Raw genomic sequence first — 16,495 nt, forward strand, 5'->3', positions numbered from 1 at the left:
ATCTACGAACTGAATTAGTAAAAGTAATAGAAAATAGCAGATGAGACACTCTAGAACGTTCACCCACATTTAGCAAACAGTTATGTATTAGGTCAGTACTTCTAAAACAATTTTTCTGCCTCAGTGTATCTGGGAGCCACACACGTTTACACTGGTGACAGGGTTACAGACATGTGTTACATGTGTGCATGTTGTTTGGGGGAATCATATACACACATATGTACAATATATACACACATGTGTGCATGCTCAGTCGAGTCCAACTTGTGACCCCATGGACTGTAGACCACCAGACTCCTCTGTCCATGGGATTTTCCAGGCAAGAACACTGGAGTGGGTTGCCATTTCCTCCTCCAGGAGATCTTCGAGACCCAGGGATTGAAACTACGTCTCATGTCTCCTGCACTGGCAGGAGGATTCTTTACCACTGTGCTACCTGGGAAGCCTATATATACATGGCTTGTACACACAAGCCTGTATGTACGTGTATTTCATAGCTCCGTCCATAACTGGGCCTAGAAACAATGACATCTCAGTAGCAGTGACCATATCTGGCACCCACATCTTGACAGACATGTTGGAAGGACACAGAAGCCAGTGTGATGGAGTTTTTCCACTGGCCAAACCTAGAACAATTAAAACATCAAAACACACAATGGTAACTGATTATAACGCACTGATTAACTTAAGAATTCATAATTTCATATTGCTATAAATAAATATGTGGGTAAAATGGAAAGTTTGTCCTTACAGGAGAATACCAATTAAATTAGAAGAATCATCACTTGGCACCCACTACAATAACAACTGGTGGGGACAGTAAAACTCAAGTCAAAGTCTCATGAGACATAGGATATTTACAGTTTCAGAATATTCCACAATAAGAGATCTACAATTACAAAAAAAACTACATTTATTCTTGTAATGAATAATTAACAACAAAAAAAGTAATTTTACAGTGGAGAAATCTGGCACCATATTATCCAAGTGATCGAAGTTAACAAAATACCAATAATAGAATGAATTGACAAATGCCTCCTGATAGGCTGCACTGAGAACATATCACCACTTCTGTGATATTCCCCCAAAATGAACAATGCAAATCTAATCAAGAGGAAATATAAAATCAAATTGTGTGACAGTCCACAAAACAACTGGCTTTCACTCAGCTATCAAGATAATGAAAGACAGAAATTGTTTAAAGAGACAAGAAGAAAATGGATAATCTAGGATTCTCTTTTGCTATAAAGGATATTATTGGGATAACTAGTGAAATTAGAACAAAGTTTCATAAAGTAGCAGTATTGTAGCAATTAGTATTTTCCAATTTTGTTAATTGTACTGAGAATTCCTTGTTTTTAGGACATGCAATGAAGTATTTAGGGTTGAAAGGATATCATGTCTGCAACTTACTCTGAAATGTTTAAGGGAAAAACTGAGAAAGAATGATAGAGCAGTTACAATAAAATGTTACCATGTGGGTTTCTCAATGAAAGTTATAGAGGAATTCTTACACTAAATGCATCAGAAATTATGTCAAAAATTTAAAAACATACATTATTTTAGTGGGCTTTAATGAGATAACAGAAAAAATATACTCCCTGCTCCCAGTTCCTGGAATAAGGTTGCTGAAACCCTTGTAAATTCTTACGTGGTTAGAATCCGTCTACAATTCAGGAGACAAGGGTTCGATTCCTGGGTCAGGAAGATCCCCTGGAGGAGGAAGTGGCAACCCACTCCAGTACTCTTGCCTGGGAAAATGCCATGGACAGAGGAGCCTGGCGGGCTACAGTCCATGGGGTCACAGAGAGTTGGACACAACTTAGCGACTAAACAAGAGCACTGGGAGCACCTTTGGTCCAACTCAGGCAACTCTGGTTGGGCTCCTGGGTGGGAACTGGTCACTAGAAAGACTACGCCAGAATAAAAAGCTTAGGATTTTGAGTCCTTCTCCCATCCTTCAGAGAAGGGAGTCAGTGTAGAAATGGAGACTATAATTGATCATGCCTATGTGAGGAAGCCTCCACGAAATTCCAAAAGTATGGGCGTCAGAGAAGTTCTAGGTTGGCAAACACATCCACGTGCTTGGGGGCTGACAGACCGCAACTCCACAGGGACAGAAGCTCCTGTGTTCAGGGCTCGCCTCGTATACCTCTTCATCTGGCTGTTTATCTGAAGGTCTTCACCACAGCCTTCAGTAAACTGGTGAATGTAGGTAAGTGTCTCCCTGAGTTCTGTGAGCTGCTCTTGCAAGTCACTGAATTCAAGCAGGAGGAGGTCACAGGAACCTGACTTGCAGCCAAGTCAGACGGAAGTTGTGGGTAACCTGTGGCTTGCCACCTTGAGCAGGGTGGTAATCTCGAGGGACTGAGCCCTTAACCTGTGGGGTCTGACATTATCTCTGGGTAGGTAGTGTCAAATTTGAGTTAAACTGTAGGACCCCTAGCTGGTGTCACAGAGGACCACTTGATGGAAGCAAAGACCTCCGTACCTTTGATGACTAGCATGTAATATTCTATGTGAGAAGTAATGGAGAGAAACACAGGAGGGAAAGACTCAGTATTTCCTTTCTCAGTAAGGAGAACTTGTTTGTTTTTTTAAAATAGCTGTAATATTATATTTTATTTTATTTATTTTTTTGTACATCTGTGTCTCTTTTTCTGTTTTGCATATAGGGTTATCGTTACCATCTTTTTAAATTCCATATATATGCATTAGTATACTGTATTGGTCTTTATCTTTCTGGCTTACTTCACTCTGTATAATGGGCTCCAGTTTCATCCATCTCATTAGAACTGATTCAAATGAATTCTTTTTAATGGCTGAGTAATATTCCATTGTGTATATGTACCATAGCTTCCTTATCCATTCATCTGCTGATGGGCATCTAGGTTGCTTCCATGTCCTGGCTATTATAAACAGTGCTGCGATGAACATTGGGGTGCACATGTCTCTTTCAGATCTAGTTTCCTCGGTGTGTATGCCCAGTGGGATTGCTGGGTCATATGGCAGTTGGTAACATCATATTTTAAAATAATGATAGAAATACAAACCTTCTCTGGAGTAACATACAGAAGTTTTATAATTGGGTCTTTTTTTGATAACTGGAGGTAAATACTTGTAGCTTCTGAGTCCGTCTTATCACCTGTCAGATATGTAGCTGGGATCTAAGCATAAAAGTAGTAAACAATTTAAATTTTACACATTAATCTGACTCAAGCTTACATTTATCTTTAGGTTTTATAAATATTTAATAAGTCATATCAAACCTGTCAAAGGAAAGAGAATCTCAACATAATAATCAGTACATATTTTTAAAAAATCCTTGTTAACCATAAGTCAAATGGTCTTCTCACTGTTTATTTCCTTTTCTTTTTCCCTGTTTCTTTACTCTTTTAGCTTTTCAGATTTGTAAGGAAGATAAATACAAACTCAGCATCTAGGAGATTCCAATTCTAATGTATGGCCATATTTTTTTTTTCAGGTAAATGCATCTTTTGGGTTTTAATGGACAACGACACTAAAAGGACCACAACTCTCATGAATGGCTGAACAATGGCTACCATCTCTGTACTGAGACATCTTTGGGAAGAAAAATCAAACCAGTGGTCTTGTTGAGGGGTGATGGTTCATAACCCCAAGAAGAGTTCTGTTTGATCACAGTATGTAGGATTTAATAGACTGCACTCATAAACTTTTCTTAACCTCAGCCAGGAGGAAAAAGGACATATGTGTGTGGGCATGCACATGTGTGTGCATTTTAAGATATTAAGGGAGAAAATAAAAAAAAGATATTAAGGGAGTGAGAACTAAGCCAATCTGACAGTAGTATAAAAAAAAAAAATCCTTCCATATTAGAAAAAACAAATTTACATCAGCAATATGGGTTTAAAGGTTCTTATTAAAATGCATTCTTCCAGAGTAAAACCAGATTGAACTCTAGAAAGTCACCTGTACCAGAATTTCCAAAGACTTGTACTTAAATGTAACAACCTAATGTAACTGCTGTGCTTTAGTCTTATAGTTCATGAACTATTTAATAAAAAAGGTTAACCAGAGTACTAAAATATAACTGTTTTTAAGTTATGCTATTCTTAGTATTTTTATTATAACTGGTAGTGTTTTAACTTACATCCAAGGAAGTCAGCTTTTGGACTTGATCCACTATAAGTGATCTCAAGGGAGAAATGACAATAGTGACCCCAGGAGAAACACAGGCAGGAAGCTGGTAACACAGGCTTTTACCACCTCCTAAAGAGAATGACCAGAAAAAATCCATCAAGTTCTATGTGGAGAGCATGAAGACAAGACGGACAATGCAAATGACATATAAAGTTTAAAGTAATTAACTAATAGGACACCAAGTGATATTCTCCATGGTGCCAAAATATGCCATATTTGAATGAGCCAAAGTATGTGGGCAACTTAAATGCATATAAATTATCTTTAGAACAATCTTACATAGGTACACATGATCGCAAAAGCAAGGATCAGGGCAGGAAACTTAAATGCATCAGAAATACTTTAAAAGTCTACTTGAGAAGGACGCCCTGAAAAATGCCCCCTTGAAACCCTAGAGGGTCTTGGAAAGCCTTGAATGAAAACTGCTGGATGAGGAGGGTGAGAATTCTACCACTGAATTTCCAATGCCTCAGACTGCTGGACGAGACAAATGCCAGGGCCCTCCCTCTCCAGTTTTAGTTTTGCAGTGCCAAACTGGAGTCAAAACAGAAGACACAGACTGAACAACAAGTTAATAAAGTATGGAAAGCTGCTGACTAAACAAACCAACACCATCTAAAATATAAGGTCAGTTTGAGAAAATTCAGATGCCCAGTCAATGCTATTTAATGACGATGGCGACAACTGATTGCTGGAGGTCACGACAAAGGCGAGTGAGAGGCAGAGGGAAGACTAGACGTAAGTAATGAAACCCTAACTTCCCACATTGCTGCTTGCTTTCTTTTCTTTAATTGAAGCATAGGTGATTTACAATGTTCCCCTGCTTCTTATCCTAATGGCTGATTTAATATTCTTACTTGCATGACTGTAAATCACTCAACAGCTGTTATACACTTTAACAGCACAATGAAGTCTTGGATCTCTTCAAAACTGAAGACAAGAAAGAACTATGTTCCAGGCTTTTCACTTAATCCTCATGACGCTCTGTGAAGTGGGTGCTTTGGTATTATTCCCACTGCACAAACGAGGAGCCTGGGTTTGGGGGGTGAAGTGCCTTGCTCACGGCCACACTGTTAATAAGTGGCAGAGCTATGCTTTGAGCCCAGGGCATCACTCCAGAGCCAATGATTTCAACCACCAGGCCACACGAGGTTGTGCCAAATAAACTGCCAGAAGTGGCTGTGGTCTCTGACAGTAATTTTTTTGTTCCTGTTCCAGGCTAATTTAAACTAGAAAAAAAGAAAAATTCCCAAAGGAAAATCCTCGATCAATTCAACACAATGAGCTTTGAGGTGAGGATCTTAAAGGGCAATAAATGTTATCATGTCAACAACCAGAACAGAGGATATGAAGTAATATACTTTCCCAACTGTGGTATGGGAGGGTTAGAAGCCCCTAAATGATAGAAATATGGTGTAGGTGTTCTTTTTATTTCTATTAAAGGGCTTTCATTTAACATCTGCCAATGGATTCCTGCCAATTCATATCTAAAAATACATACCAGTGGGCATTAAAATAAAACAGTCTTCGCCAAGCAGTGCAGCATTGATCGCCTCTAGCTGATTAGTTCTAAAATTATGCAGGCCAAATTTCTTATGAAAAATCTTCATCATTTCTTTTGTATGAGGAAAATTAAGACTTTGGAAACGCTCGTGTTTCGGATTTCTGGATGCTACATTCTGCTCCGTCTTGTCTAAGAAAATAATCAATGTTAAGAGAAATCAGGGCGTTATTGTAACCAATAAGCTTTAGCATTTTAACCCATTGCCCTGCAGAATCACTGGAGTATAGTTTGCTATAGCACACCCTTCTTTACCTGTTTATCAGGGTTTCCTTGCTGCCCAGTGTCAAGGCCACCAGAGACTTCCTAAGGGCCAAGTTCAAATCTTTCCTTGATTTTTTTTTATAGCACCTACCCCTGCTATATATTCTCTCCTCCTTCTCTTTTGAATTTCAAGACAATCATGGGGGGACTTCCCTGGTGTTCCAGTGGCTAAGACCCTGTGATCCCAATGCAGGGGGTCGGGGTTCTATCCCTGGTCAGGGAACTAGATCCCACATGCCTCAACTAAGAGTTTGCATGTGGCACTAAGATCCAGAACAGTCAAATACATACATACATATTAAAAAAGAAAAAAAGATAGTCCTGGGTTTTCTACTCACTTTAACTTCCTTTTCCTGGCTCTATTTCCTCCGCCTGTCCCTGAAATTTGGGAGTCTCTGACACTTGGGACTGGGCTCAGTAGACATTCTTTTTTGGAATTTTCCTAGTCCTTTGACCTTAAACATCGCTGATGTGCACAGAATGCCCAGATCTCTTTCTCAAGCCTAGACTGACACCCTCCTAAGTCCCAGGGCTGCACGCACCTCCAACTGTTTGCAAGATACTTCCGCCTGAATGACTTCCCAACACTTGAAGCTCAGCAAGGCTTAAAATAGCCCTCCTCAGCCCTGCTCCAAATGTGCCTCTGCCTCCTGACTTCTCTTTCTGTTCACAGTGTCACGGCTTTCTCAGTCACCGGGTCTGAAAGCTCAGAGTAATCCTAGCTCCCCATGAATCTCCCTCCGTCATGTCACTCGCCTCTGCCCCCTCTTCTGCCCCCTCGCGGTCGCAACTCTGGGCGGCTGCCCACAGTGTGAGAGGTGCTCACTCCAGCTCTGGCAGTTCGTCTCACCCCAGCCCTCAACCGTCTCAAAGATAACTGCGAATACCAAGCATGACGCACTCAATCATGACACAGAAAAAAATCCATTAATGGTTATTTTAAAGGTCAACAGCATAGCTGCGAGAACAACCTCTGTGGGATTAAGTCATCAATGGCAAAAATAGGGAGGACTGCACTTTACAAAACCTTACACATATAAACTTAAAAACCCACCTTTTTATAACTTCATAAGGTTAACGTAAGGTTTTAAAATTAATTTTGGCTTCTCTCTGCAATCTTTACAATGGCTAATTTCACTATTCCAAAAAGTTCTCTCACTAAACTGTGAGCTCCAAGCAGGCAGGAACTCTTCATTATCCATCTATCACTAGGACCTGAGCATAACACATGGCACATGGGTGGCCACTCAGGAAATATTTGCTGAGTGAATTAAAATGATCCTAGGCCAAAAAAAGTAATTTGACTGACTTAAGAAATTTCTGACTTCTTAGGTTTCTTAGGTTGCCATAAATTTTAGTATTTTGACATAAAACCTGTTCTACTGCTTTATAAACATCATTTCTTATCAATCCAGGATTCTAAAAATGCACATTTTTAACATATAAATTCAGCTTTGCTTTTTATCCATCCCCCAAATTGTTAAAAACTTGGCCCTCATGAGCTTTATTGTTTTAGGGACTAAAAAATGTTAATTTAAAGGCAAAGCACATTTGTAATGACTTTTAGAGCTTTACTACAATAGGTTATAATTACACATTTTATAAAACTACAGCTGGTACCCAGATAAAAGAGCAACTTGCGCCTGAAATTGTGATTTGTAATTCATATTATCAGCAGAAATTTGCATAGAAACAATGTCATTCTCAGGCAATGATGATTTGCTATGGTTTCTCTGTACAATTCCTATTTTGGACAGTTTTGTTGTCAGAGAAAATATAAGCATTTCATTTATTGTAAACTTACCAGGGTAATTCAGAATTGACTCTGAGAAGTTTTTATTTTGAGTGGTAGATGCCCCTGGAAGGCAGTCTGTCTTGGCGGAAGAGGGTCTTTCTGACACTGATTTAACTGGTCGACCTTCCTTAATGGGTGGGTAGGCAGCTGTGGAAGATTTGCTGGCTGCTAAATTTTGCATCAGATTTTCCCAGTCATCATCATCATCGTCAAAGTCATCTATGTCAAAATTGTCAATCTCGCAAGCAGCCTGGAGCTCTCTTTCCAAGTCATTTATGGAGGTGGTATATTTATTCTGATCTTTCACAGCCGTGCTTGTGAGAACATTTCCTGGGAAATCAAGGCTTTCATTTCTTTTCTCTGCCCTCGGTGTTTCAGCCCAGTTGCTACTCACAAAGGACTTCTGTAAATGGGAACTGAATAGCGGTCTTTCAAAGGGACTCTTCGTGGTGGCTGACACTCCCGTCTTTCTTAGGGGAGGAGTCAGTAAACGTTCCGGGGTGGACATGGAATTTGAGGGGAGGTGTGAAAGAGTGAACTCCTTTACAGCATTCCCTGCAGGACAGGAATCACCCTTCGGAAACACGTAAGGTAAGGAAACAGAGGCAGAGTCCTCCACAGGGCTCTCCAGGGGATCAGGCCTACATCCCCACAAGGAGCTAATAACACTGGCATCACTGGGATCAAAATCCGCTTCAGCTAGGAGTTTCCTTCTGAAGAGAGAACACAGGATGCCAAATTAACGATGAGTAGTTGGCAATGGTGTGGGCTTTCCTGGTAGCTCAGAGATAAAGAATCTGCCTGCCAATGCAGGAGATACAAGTGCGATCCCGGGGTGGGGAAGATCCCCTGGAGGAGGAAATGGTAACCTCCTCCACTATTCTTGCCTGGAGAATCCCATGGACAGAGGAGCCTGGTGAGCTATAGTCTATAGGGTTGCAAAAATTCAGACATTACTTAGCAACTAAATAACAAGCTGGCAATGGTAGGGTACACACAAGTTTATATTTAGTTTTCATGCCAAACTGGCAAAATATTTCCAACCTTAAAAATCTGAATACAAATGCTAAAGGAATAGTTTGAAAAAGTAAATTAGTTTAAGATAGAATGTAGAGCACAGGGAACTCTACTCAATACTCTGTAACAACCTATATGTGTGCTCAGTTGCTCAGGCATGTCTGACTTTTTGAGAACCCATGGACTGTAGCCCAGCAGGCTCCTCTGTCCATGGGATTTTCCAGGTAAGAGTACTGGGGTGGGCTGCCATTTCTTCCTATAGGGGATCTTCCCGATCCAGGGATTGAACCCATGTCTTCTTATATCTCCTGCACTGGCAAGCAGGTTCTTTACCACTAGTGCCACCTGGGAAGCCCTGTAATAACGTATTTGGGAAAAGAATCTGAAAAAGAATAGATATATGTAAATGTATAACTAAGTGGTTTTTTTGATATACCTGAAACTAACATAACATTGTAAATCAACTATATTCCAACCATAGAATTAAAAAAAAAAAAAAGACAGTGATAAGTATGCTACACAGTTTGTGGGGCAGAATGCCTGGATACCCTGTATGTTTGACACTTACAGTGTCGGTGGAAACGCAATCAGATCCAGAGGGAGAGAAGTCAAGATACCTTATGTCCCGCTGCTGGAGCAGCTCATTCCCACAATCCAAAGTTTTCAGCTCATCAACAGGAACAGCATCAACTAATTTACAGATTCGGTCCATCACACGGACAAGCTGCTGCTGTAAGCTTGTCTGTCTAGCTGAAAAGTAATTATGCTGTGAATATTTTTCACCGACAACAAAAAAAGACTTAAAATTTTGAAAGCCTTGCATGTAACACCTGAAGGAGTTTAAAAACAGGATTCTGAACAATAATATATTCTCCCATTATCTGCCTCTGAAATCATCTGAAATCAGACTGGCTCTAATCTGTATCATGAGAGCTCAAAACTGTTATCGTTTCATTTCCTGCTAATTCTTATTATAAGGTAACCAAGGTTGCTGTAGGATAGAAAAGTTTTATGATTTTTTTTTTTTTTACTAACTTCATATGTAAATCTCACCATGCCCACACAGAGTACGTCATACAGTTTGCACAGGTAAGAACTCCACTTGTTGCTCTCATCTGCCTGCCAACCAGAGGTTCCTAACAGCACTGCACTTACACTTTCCTTTTGGAGACCACTCCCTCCCTCCACCTCCTCAGTGGGCATGTCGTGAGACAGTTCAATGAGAATTAGATCTTAGAGTTTTTTGACTGACTGGAAAAGAGGATCTCTCTCTTCAACCAGTTGGACTGGCTGCAGGTGGCTAACTCTGCCACCCTGAGGGAAAATACAAGCGTGAAAATAAGGCCAACGTAAGGGAAAGCAGAAAACAGAGATGGAGGGAAATGGAAGATTGAGATGGGGAGACGTGAGAGGCAGGTGTGAGAGAGAGAAATTCCTGATAACACCCGTATGGACATGTGAATCCAGCTGGCCCACTCCACACTTTTACATTTCAGCTGTATAACTAAGAAATAGATGTCAGAGGAGGGGTGGCTTTAGATGAAGCAAAGGAAAAAAAATAGGTTCGGGGAGCAATGGGAAACAAGAAACATGCCTACCGACCCCTGGGGCCTAAGGTGTTCAGGTGAAGTAAACAGTTTAGGCGGCTAGAGGCGACAGTATTCTCAGAGACAATCAGAGAAGAGGAGGAGGCTGCTAGGAAATTATCAAGAGAGGCAGCTAGCTGAAGGGTCTAAGGAGAGGAAGAGAGGACAGATGAGCGTGGGGGTGTGGACACGACCCCGACGATGGGACTCACATGTCCATGTGAGAACGACCTGCGAGTGAGGGCTTTCACTTGTGACTGACGTAAACAGGGTTGTGATGTGTGAAGTGGCACAAGTGGGCTCGCTGGGCTCCTGTTAGACATCTGTTTTCTCTGGAAGGAGAACGGGCACTGGATTGGAAAGAGGAGGATAAACAACAGTCCAAAGGAAATGAAAACCAAGACAGGCTCAGGGATACAGTTATTGGAAAGGAGCTCAAGTCTCTTTGTCTAGACAGATTACACCTCAGTGTACAAAGCAAACCTGCAAAAGAAAGTCTCACTAATACATGAGGCGACTAGTTACTAGGAGAGTTGAAGGGAGAGTGAAGACAGTCAAACATTGTTCTAATTTTCAAAAAAATTCTAAAGGGATGCCAAAAGCTACAGGCTGGTGTTCTTAAAGTTAATTCAAGGCAAAATTCTAGAACATGTTATCAAATGGCTGCTTTGTGAGCTCTAAGAAAAAGAGGAAACAATTACAGAGTTCGCAAGAGTTCATAAAAATACAACAGCTATCTCAACGTAGTTCTTTTTGAAAGGATCACTAGACTGGCAGATAACAAAAGCCCCCATTTATTGAAGGCCTGCAGTGCAAGGGGCACTTTACCTTGAATCCTGACAGCTACCAGGCAAGGCAGATACTATTCTTCTCATTTAACAGAAGAACAAAAACTGAGGTCCGAAGAAGCTGAACAACTTTGGCACAGTCACCCGGCCAGGAGTGGGAAGAGGGAGGCTTGCATACCAGGTCAGCACTGCTCTAGAGCCAATGGCCCACCTTTTTCCTCTTGCTGCCTCAGACCTTCAAATTCTGGAGCCAAATGAGAGAGTCTTTTGCATCCCCAGGGACAAGGGAGAGAAACACAGTCTGAAGGCAGATTTGTAACAAGATGAACATGAGGTGGTGAAGAATAGACTGCTGTCAGCTGAGAGGGAGGCTGCTAAGGACATTGTGTAGGACTCTGTCCTTGCTCTCGTCTTAGCCAACCACTTCATCAGTGAAACTTGATGATGCAGGAACAGTATGGTGCGGTGGCTATCAGTGCAAATTCAAGAGCCTCAAGACTGCTGGGTTCAAATCCTAGCTCTGCTGCTGTCTAACTCTATGACCATGAGTAATAATTTAGCTCTCTGGTACCTCGTACCTTGGCTTCCTTATTTGTAAAATGGGATAACAAGAAACTATCCAAAGGATCATTGTGAGGATTAAATTAATTAATATTGTAAGGCACTTAGAAGAGTGCCTACATCAGGTATTTCAGGAGGATCTTTAACAATAAATTCAGAGACGAAAATAAACAAAAATTCAGAGGAAACAGGAACCACACCAAGAGATCACTACACATGTATGTGTGCAAACACACATTCACACACCCTCTAAGTACAGTACCCACAAAATAAGAATAGAAAACATTACAGAAATACTCAGAGTACAATGCAGCTGTTGGGAATTAATCTGATAAAAATGAAAAATTCCATGCAATAATTAATTTAAAAACTGAGGACATGTCTCAGAAAGCAAAAAAGGCAAGAGATAAAAAAACAGAGAAGTTAATTAACGGAGGTCTAATAGTCCAATAGCTGAAGTTCCAGGGAGAGTGAAAGAGAAAAGAGGAAACAAAAAGAAAACAAAAAGGAATAACACCAGGAAAAATTCAGACTAGAAGGAAACAAATTTCTAGTCTGAAAAAGCCTTTGGGAAACAGAAATCAGGAGTGAGAAGGAGACATAGCAGTTTTTCAAAGCCTTTAGGTGCTACTGGATTATTTATACTAGATATTTAATAGAAAATTTAAAAATGAATTAGAAATAAATCAAGCAAACAAAAAGTATGAAACTTTTAAGTGAACACCAAACCCAGAGAACTAGGAAAGGTCTAGAAATCAGTAGTTATAAAAAAGAGGTAAAAGATCTAATATTTAGCTCTAGGCACTTCACATTTATCTCACAAAGATTAAAGCTACAGGAAGGCAAAATTTTGGTTCAGTATGAGAAAAAAATTCCTTCTCTATTCTAAAACGCTACTCGTTAGAGAGTCATCTGGTGAGAAAACAAGTTTCTGAGTTTCGAAGTTATTTGAGCAAATGCTGGTGGGTGGTTATTATGGATGATTCTCTATTAGATCAAAAGAAACTATAGATTCATCATCTTACACTATACAGTCACAGGCTAAGAATATAAACTTAACTTTGTTTTCAAAAGTAAGCAGCTACAACATGTGTCATGTCTAAAACACTTCTGTACCTTCACAGCTTGTGCTGGTTTCTCGATGAGGCTGCTGTGTGGCCATTTCCTTGGGTTTTGACAAGTCTTCTGATGTGCTAAGACTATCCTTTTTGTCAGAAGTGTCAAGATCCTTCAACATACTACAAATTAAAAAAACATTAAACTGAAAAGAGTACAGACTAGACCAAAGGCATACTTCTCCCTCTAATATTTTCCACAACTGGTTAGATACTATGTAACAGAAAAGAGAAACCTGTCTCTGTATCTCTATTATAAAACCTCTTAGGTGGTGGTTTAGTTGCTAAGTCATGTCCAGACTCTTTTGTGACTCCATGGACAGTAGCCCACCAGGTTCCTCTGTCCATGGGATTTCCCAGGCAAAAATACTGGAGCAGGTGACCATTTCCTTCTCTAAGGGATCTTCTCAGTCCAGGGATCGAACCCTTGTCTCCTGCATTGCAGGTGAATCCTTTACCAATTGATCCGCCTGGGAAGCCCTAGCTGGTCCTCAAAGTTTGCCATCTTTTGGCCCTGATATTAACACACATAAACATGGTCATTCTGGCTGGATATAAAAAACACTTTAAAAGTAACAAAATAAATTAGTATTAAATAAGTGTTAAAGAGAGGATACTATGGCAATCCAAAGAAAGCTAACGCTCATGAAGGAGAGAGAAGGTCGGTTTACTCTGATTAGGCAACGGAGCTTAGGGTTACCATAAGAACATAAGTGGAGATAAACTGTAAAGGTAATTTGGGGTCTGCAGAGAGAGGATTTTGAGGGCCAGCTAAAGAGGTTTAGGAATACAGGAGATAGAAAAACATGTTTTCCTTTTTGTTATATATTTTCTAACCATTACATCTCTGAAATAAGTTCAGAAGTCACAACCAGCACTTTAAAATGTAATAAAATATAACAGAAAATGTAAGTGCACACTGCACATAAAGCTTTTGTGAAAATCCTGTTTTAGTTTTATAACATATACAAATATGTATACAAGGTTGCAGTAGAAAATATAGAGAGAGACTTTATCTCGGAAACAACCTTAGAAAGAACCATTTTCCAACTTGAAGATCTAGGTAAAATATACTAAATTGTGGTATGACAACTCAATAAATTATGTAGCCATTAACAGGAATAAAAATAATGACTATCCAGCAATATGGAAAATGTTTTAAAAATAACGGCAAAAGAAAAGCAGATTGAAAAATGATAGCAACATGTTGATTATGGCAATGTAAAAACTCATACACACATACAGGGGAGGAATAAAGCAATGTGGACGGGGAAGAGAGGAACAAATCAGGAGGACGGGATGCAAACACAAACTGGGCTTCTCTGGTGGCTCATATGGTGAAGAATATGCCTGCAGTTCAGGAGACCTCGGTTCGATCCCTGGGTTGGGGAGGCCCCCTGGAGAAGAGAATGGCTGCCCACTCCAGTATTCTTGCCGGGAAAATTCCATGGACAGAGTCTGGCAAGTTACAGTACATGGGGTTGCAAAGAATTGGACATGACTGAGCAACTAACACTTTCACTTTCATATACAAAATAGACAAGGTACAAGGATTTACTGTATAGCACAGAGCATTATGTTCAATATCTTGTAACAATCTATAACGGAGTATAATCAGAAAAAGAAAAATACAAACCCGAAATTGCTATGCTATACACTGAAACTAACACAATATTGTAAATCAACTATACGGCAATTTTCAAAAATGTTTGGTTTGTTGGACTATAAGACTATCAGTCAATATCCTGTTAAGGTGGCTACAATGTTATCTGTGCAATACACATTTGAAATAACCCTACACTGGATCTTAGCCCATTTGCCATTAATTACACCATCTCAGACAATCCCGTTCCTCTCTAGGCTTCAACTCCTTCACCTGAGAGATAAGAATGCTGTTGAATAATGCTATGTGAACTCTTGCTGAGTTTTTCCCCCACGACTCTGCATTTTTATGGGGGAGATGAAAGAGGAGAACTTTTGGAGTTTTTGTTTTGTTGTCAAATAGCAATCACACTTCACCCTCTCCCACCTCTGTAAACATCTCAACCCACCTGTTAAAACAAAAACCCAGAGAAACAAGCTTATGTAGACAAACACCTCCTTCCTGTCTGCCTTCCTTCCTTCAGGTGATGTATTAGAGGGATTTGTTTCTCATCAAAATATGGTTAGCAGCATAGAATATATCAGACTTCTCAACTGAGTGGATTTAGGCTGGAGTCAGTATGGCGGTAACAATGACTGTTTGTATTTTAAGCTATTAATGAACTATGTGGATTCTCTATTTTCCCATAGCACCATCAATTAATCATAATCATGTCACAAATTTATCAAAATTCAGTGAATGACAAATACCAATGGCCAATTCTATTAATATTTGGATTAAAGAAACATTTTAAAAAGAAGAAGAAAGGACACTTTACTTAGTAAAAGTCACTTCGCAAAGAAGGTATTAGTTTTGGGTCATTTTGGGTCTAGGAAATCAGTATCTTTGGGACTACATTCCACATATCAAGCTCAACTACATAAAACCATTTGGAGGTGCCATGTAATGAATGATAATGGGACTATATAGTTTTAGAATACCAACAATTAAATAAAATGTATATAAATAGGAATTTCTTGATGTGTTCATTTGAATACAAAACAAACTGCAATAGCATGAAATTAGTTTTGAGGTAACATTACACAACTAAAATTATTTCAGCTATCTCAGAAACAATGTTTATTAATTAATAAAACTATTTTACCTGGAGCATTTTAAAGAGGATGAAGAGGTAGAAGTCATTCCTTCTTCTGGAGAAGGTGGGACAAAATCTATGTCATAATCATCTTCGTCAAGCTCAACACATGAAGATTTCTCAACTGAATGTAATCCTGTTTCTTCCGAGTTTTTCTTCTTTTCCCAATTACCTAAAGTAAAAGAATTGATGGTTATCTGCTTTAAACATAGCAGTGTGTACATGCCGCCCCAAACTCCCCAACCAACAAGATCCGACTGTCCAGTACAGGGAGCTCTGCTCAATGTGATGCGGCAGCCTGGACGGGAGGGGAGCTGGTGGGGGGATGGATACTCGTATGTGTATTGCTGAGTCCCTTCACTGTTCGTCTAAAACCATCACAACACTGTTAATTGGCTATACCCCAATACAAAATAAAAAGTTTAAAAAATTAGGTAAAATAGTTGATAAGTGTAGGTTATTTTACTATTAACGAGCCAGAAAGAACAGGGTGTGAGCACTTAAAAGTGAGTGCTTTGGATAAGATAAAAGCGCTAGTAGCACTTTGTACTATATGAGTTCTCTCCTTTCACACATTAATGTTGGCTTGTTTCTTCATGGAAGGTGACTGAATCAACTGGATTAAGTCCAACAAAAGCTGGATTGAGGCTGATGATTTGCTTAAGGATTTTCATAATTGTCTCCAGTTAAATTATGAAACTCATATTTAGTATCAGTCCTTTCATTTCTCTATTTTTCATTCACATTTAAATAAGGGTAAAGTACAGTAAGTAAGCCTGAGGGTTGCACAAGTACCACTGTTGATACAGATAAACTGTGTCTACCTTATCCCGAAGGCGTCCTAGTTATTTAAGTCTCCCAGAATAATTGTCTCTCTCTCAACTATGT

General features: G+C 39.7%; 1 protein-coding gene across 1 annotated transcript in view; it reads right to left on the bottom strand.

The window, feature by feature from the left end:
• Window positions 1-12,987, bottom strand: part of BLM (BLM RecQ like helicase) — a 55,487-nt gene extending 42,500 nt beyond the window's left edge. The window contains 6 exon segments of the mRNA XM_065906406.1: window positions 3,054-3,167; window positions 4,133-4,251; window positions 5,684-5,875; window positions 7,812-8,515; window positions 9,437-9,565; window positions 12,871-12,987. Of these exon segments, the coding sequence (XP_065762478.1) occupies window positions 3,054-3,167; window positions 4,133-4,251; window positions 5,684-5,875; window positions 7,812-8,515; window positions 9,437-9,531 (1,224 nt within the window). The 5' untranslated portion in view covers window positions 9,532-9,565; window positions 12,871-12,987.
• Between the last annotated feature and the right edge of the window lie 3,508 nt (window positions 12,988-16,495).

Source organism: Muntiacus reevesi, chromosome 15 (genome assembly GCF_963930625.1).
Source record: "Muntiacus reevesi chromosome 15, mMunRee1.1, whole genome shotgun sequence".
NCBI lineage: Eukaryota > Metazoa > Chordata > Mammalia > Artiodactyla > Cervidae > Muntiacus > Muntiacus reevesi.